General features: G+C 26.5%; 1 protein-coding gene across 1 annotated transcript; it reads right to left on the minus strand.

Moving 5' to 3' along the window:
• Positions 1–1,234: 1,234 nt before the first annotated feature.
• Positions 1,235–2,247, minus strand: LOC110623542 (probable glutathione S-transferase parC). Its single transcript, XM_043960376.1, has 2 exons — positions 1,845–2,247; positions 1,235–1,712 (listed from the first exon to the last, which is right to left on the minus strand). Exons 1-2 carry the CDS (start codon positions 2,163–2,165, stop codon positions 1,368–1,370), a joined length of 666 nt encoding a protein of 221 aa, XP_043816311.1. The 5' UTR covers positions 2,166–2,247; the 3' UTR covers positions 1,235–1,367.
• Between the last annotated feature and the right edge of the window lie 1,658 nt (positions 2,248–3,905).

The raw sequence follows: 3,905 nt of genomic DNA on the forward strand, positions 1-3,905 counted from the left end.
ATAAGAGCTTTGATAAAATTAGCTTGCTAATTTAATTTCTGCTTTCTATTAATTGCATCTGTTGAATACTGTTGTATCTATTGTTAAGTGCTTTTTAAAATATTCCCAGAAAATTTTTAAAAAACTTATTTGAATTCATCACTTTTTTATAACAGAATTAGTAGCCCCAATAATTTAATCTTAAACCGCAAATAATGAAAATAAGTAGAAATGAACGTTTAGTTAATTTGATTCAAAATTGAACCAAAATGAATAAATAAAAAATTTAAATTTAAAATGCGTTTGATTTTGTTGTTATTCGTTATTTTTTTTATTTTTTATTTAATAACAAAATAAAAAACTTATTTAGCTGTTAATGTGTTATTTTTATTACTTGTTAGAAAGTAGTTTTAAGTCAAAAAACTAAAAATTAAAAATCACAAATATTGATTTTCTCATTACAGATTTTTAAAAATGTTTATATTTCCTATCAGATTATTATTAAAAAATTTTAAATTTTACTTTTATTAATAAAATTTAATTTTTAAATATACAATCATCAATTAATTAATAAAAGAGTTGAATTAAATTGTTTGCTGGTAAATAATTTATTTTTAAACAGTGAAAAAATAAGTAAAAGTGAGTATTTAAACAATTTAATTCAAAATTAAATTGAATTGAATAAATTAAAAATTAAAATTTAATGTTATGTTCATTTTTATTGAAATTTTCTGTTTTTTATTTTTTATTTGATAAAAAATAGAAAATTTGTTCAACTGTTAGTATTTTGTTTTTATTTTTATTACTTGTAAATGTGTTGAATTGAATTATTTACTTTTAAATAATTTGTAAATAAATTAAAAATCAAAATTTAAATATTTGTAATAATCAATCAAATTAAGAGAAAAAATAATAAATTTAAATTAAATTCGTATGATTCGGTAAGTTAAATTTTTTAACTTTTACGCCTTATTTTTAATATTTTAATATTCAACTAAAATATTTTAATTTTGATTAGAATTTGATCTTCATATATTATTAAAATTATATAGGATTACTAATGGATGGATTTAATTTTGCTATTATTTTTTTTTATCAATACTGAATTAAAATCATCAAATTTTGTAAAAATTAAAATCAAATACGAAATCATACTAAATTTTTAATTTGATTCAATTTCGATTATTTTAATTTAAATCAAATATTACTAAATATAGTTAAAAGCATTGAATGAAAGTAAATAATCAAATCAATATTGCATACAAAGTAATTAATCAACTGCCTTTATTATTAGATATGAAACAGCAAAGAAAAGCACACCATTGAAAGCCAAAAAACAAGACAACTAAAACCCAGGTGATTAATCTCCTTTCTAAGCAATGGCCTCTCTACTCTATCCCAAATCTCTTCTTCAGCTCCAACATAAATCCATAGACCTTCTTGTGATCAGGAAGAGAGTTGAACACAGACTCCTTTGCCAAGCACCTTTTAGCCCATTCAATAAGCTTAGGACACTCAGCCTCTATGCTGAAATTTCCACACACCTCATAGGCATAAAACCAGCTATAGAATGGCACAAGAGCAACATCCACATAGCCCAAATTTTCACCCCCAAAGAATGGCTTCTCTCCAAGCTCTCCTTCCAGGAGCTTAAGGGACTCTATGAATCCCTGCTTTGCTGCCTCCTGCTCTTCGCCTTTTGTTGCCCATATCTTCCTCCCAAGCTCAAATATCTGCATCCCAAATCCCCATGTTATATATCACTCAAATGATAATGACTAAAAGATTGTGTTTCATATTTCTTTGGAAAAGACTATTGTCTTTTTTACTTGCAAAAAAAAAAAAAAAGGAAGGAAGAAGAGTACCTTCTTATCAACAAAATCAGCCCAGAAGTTAGCTTGACCTCTCTGATAAGGATCAGAGGGAAGCAATGGAGCTTTGTCCTTCCAGACTTCATCAATGTATTGAACAGCAATAAGAGACTCAGCAACTGGTTTGCCATTGTGGATGAGAACTGGGATCTTCTTGTGAACTGGGTTCATCTGCTGCAGCAAATCACTCTTGTTCTTCAAATCCTCTTCCCTGTACTCATACTTAATACCCTTCTCTGCCAAAGCAATCCTAACTCTCATACCAAAAGGGCTTGGCCAGAAGTCCAACAGAATCACCTCTGCATTATCAGCCATGCTCTTCAAATTCTTGTTGGAAATCAACGATTTAAGCAACCAAGATATAGCTTTAAGATGTTTGATGCAAATCTGGGTTCTCAAGCTACATATTTATAAGGCATTTTGGCTTGAGATGTGGGCTCACCGTCGTCAAACCGCAGTGTCGTTTTTGAATTTGTATCCTCTTTTTTTTTTTTTTTTTTTTTTTTTTTTTTTTTTTTTTAGTTTTTCTTTTTCTTGCATGAAAAGCTATGGGCTATATGCTGCATAAAGTTGGATGCGCAGTCAATGAGAAACCGTCTGTCAGAGAATAATGCCATAATCCATGACGTAAGAGTACTTGTCACCTTTTTTTCCTTTATTTTATTTGTTTTTATGAAATCCTTTATTTTGAGAGCTTTTTATAATTTTATTTATGTCGGAGGCTTAAAGAAATTTTGTGTTTATATGAGTATTAGATTTTTAATAATTAATTATGTATAAAAATGGGTATAAATTTGAAAAAAAAAATCTTTTAAGTTTTACCTATTTATATGCCTAATCAATGACAAAAAAAGGTTATTGTTAATATAATAATACGTTTTCTTTAATTTCATTCTTATTTTATAACTTTATTTCTTTTATGATTATTTGGGCTTATTTGAAATAAAGTATTTATAAAAGAGTAATCATTTTAATTTGATAAATTTAATAATTTTATTCTTTGAGTTATGTCATTATTAAAGAAATGGTGCCTTGATGTTGTAATTTAGATGATAATGCTTAGTTCACTAGTACTTATTAGATTAACACCAATGGTCAAAAACTGTTTTTATGTGTTTATCATGACCATAGCAGTTTGAAATTTACTACTTAGAACAATTGTTTCATTTTATTTTTACAATAAATAAAAAGGATAAATTTCAATTTAACCCTCTAATTTAATAAAATATTTACTTTGGATTTTATATTTTTAAAAATTTATAATTTAGTAGTAAACAATTGAAAAAATTATAATTTAATCTCTACCATTAGGATTAGAGTTAACTTGTCGTTATTTTTATGAAAAGAATCAAAGTACCCTTAGTGCCTACCGTTTGAATTAGAGGATAATAGAGAGACTAAACTGCTACATGTTAAATTTATTGAATATTATAGAGTTGGATTCAATGATTTGTTGTAAAATTAGTTTAGATTTCAAAAAAAAATTTTATGGTCATTAAAAATTCTATGATCGTTGAAGATTCATGGTAATTAGAAATTTTATGGTCGTTGAAAATTTTATGGTAATTAAAAATTTTATGGTCATTAAATATTTTATTTCTGAGATTTAAATATAATATTAAATATGACAATTATGATTTTATTTTTAATATCTTTATAACCATATATAATGGTTAGTTTTTTCACAATAAATAGCCTTCGCCTTTACAAAGATAGTGACTCCCATTTTTCTATATTATTCTTTCTTTCCTCTGTGTTATCTGCTGGGTTATAAATCAGAGATAAATTCTTGTTGTCCTGATCCTGGGAATTAAATCCCAGAAGAACCTGTTTAATCCTGGGGGATCACAAAATAAATCCTTAAGGACAGTGTTCAACACGACTCAGGTTTCATGGTTTTATCCTATTTTTCCAACAATCTTAAGGATTTATCTTTACACAAATGGAACCAAATGTTGTCACTGTTTTTGCTTCTGCACTGCCGGCTTCCAATAACATTATCACTGTCTCTGCTTCTGCAAATGAATTTTAAAGGAGATGACAAGAGAGAATTTT

This window comes from Manihot esculenta, chromosome 9, assembly GCF_001659605.2.
Source record: "Manihot esculenta cultivar AM560-2 chromosome 9, M.esculenta_v8, whole genome shotgun sequence".
Taxonomy (NCBI): Eukaryota; Viridiplantae; Streptophyta; class Magnoliopsida; order Malpighiales; family Euphorbiaceae; genus Manihot; species Manihot esculenta.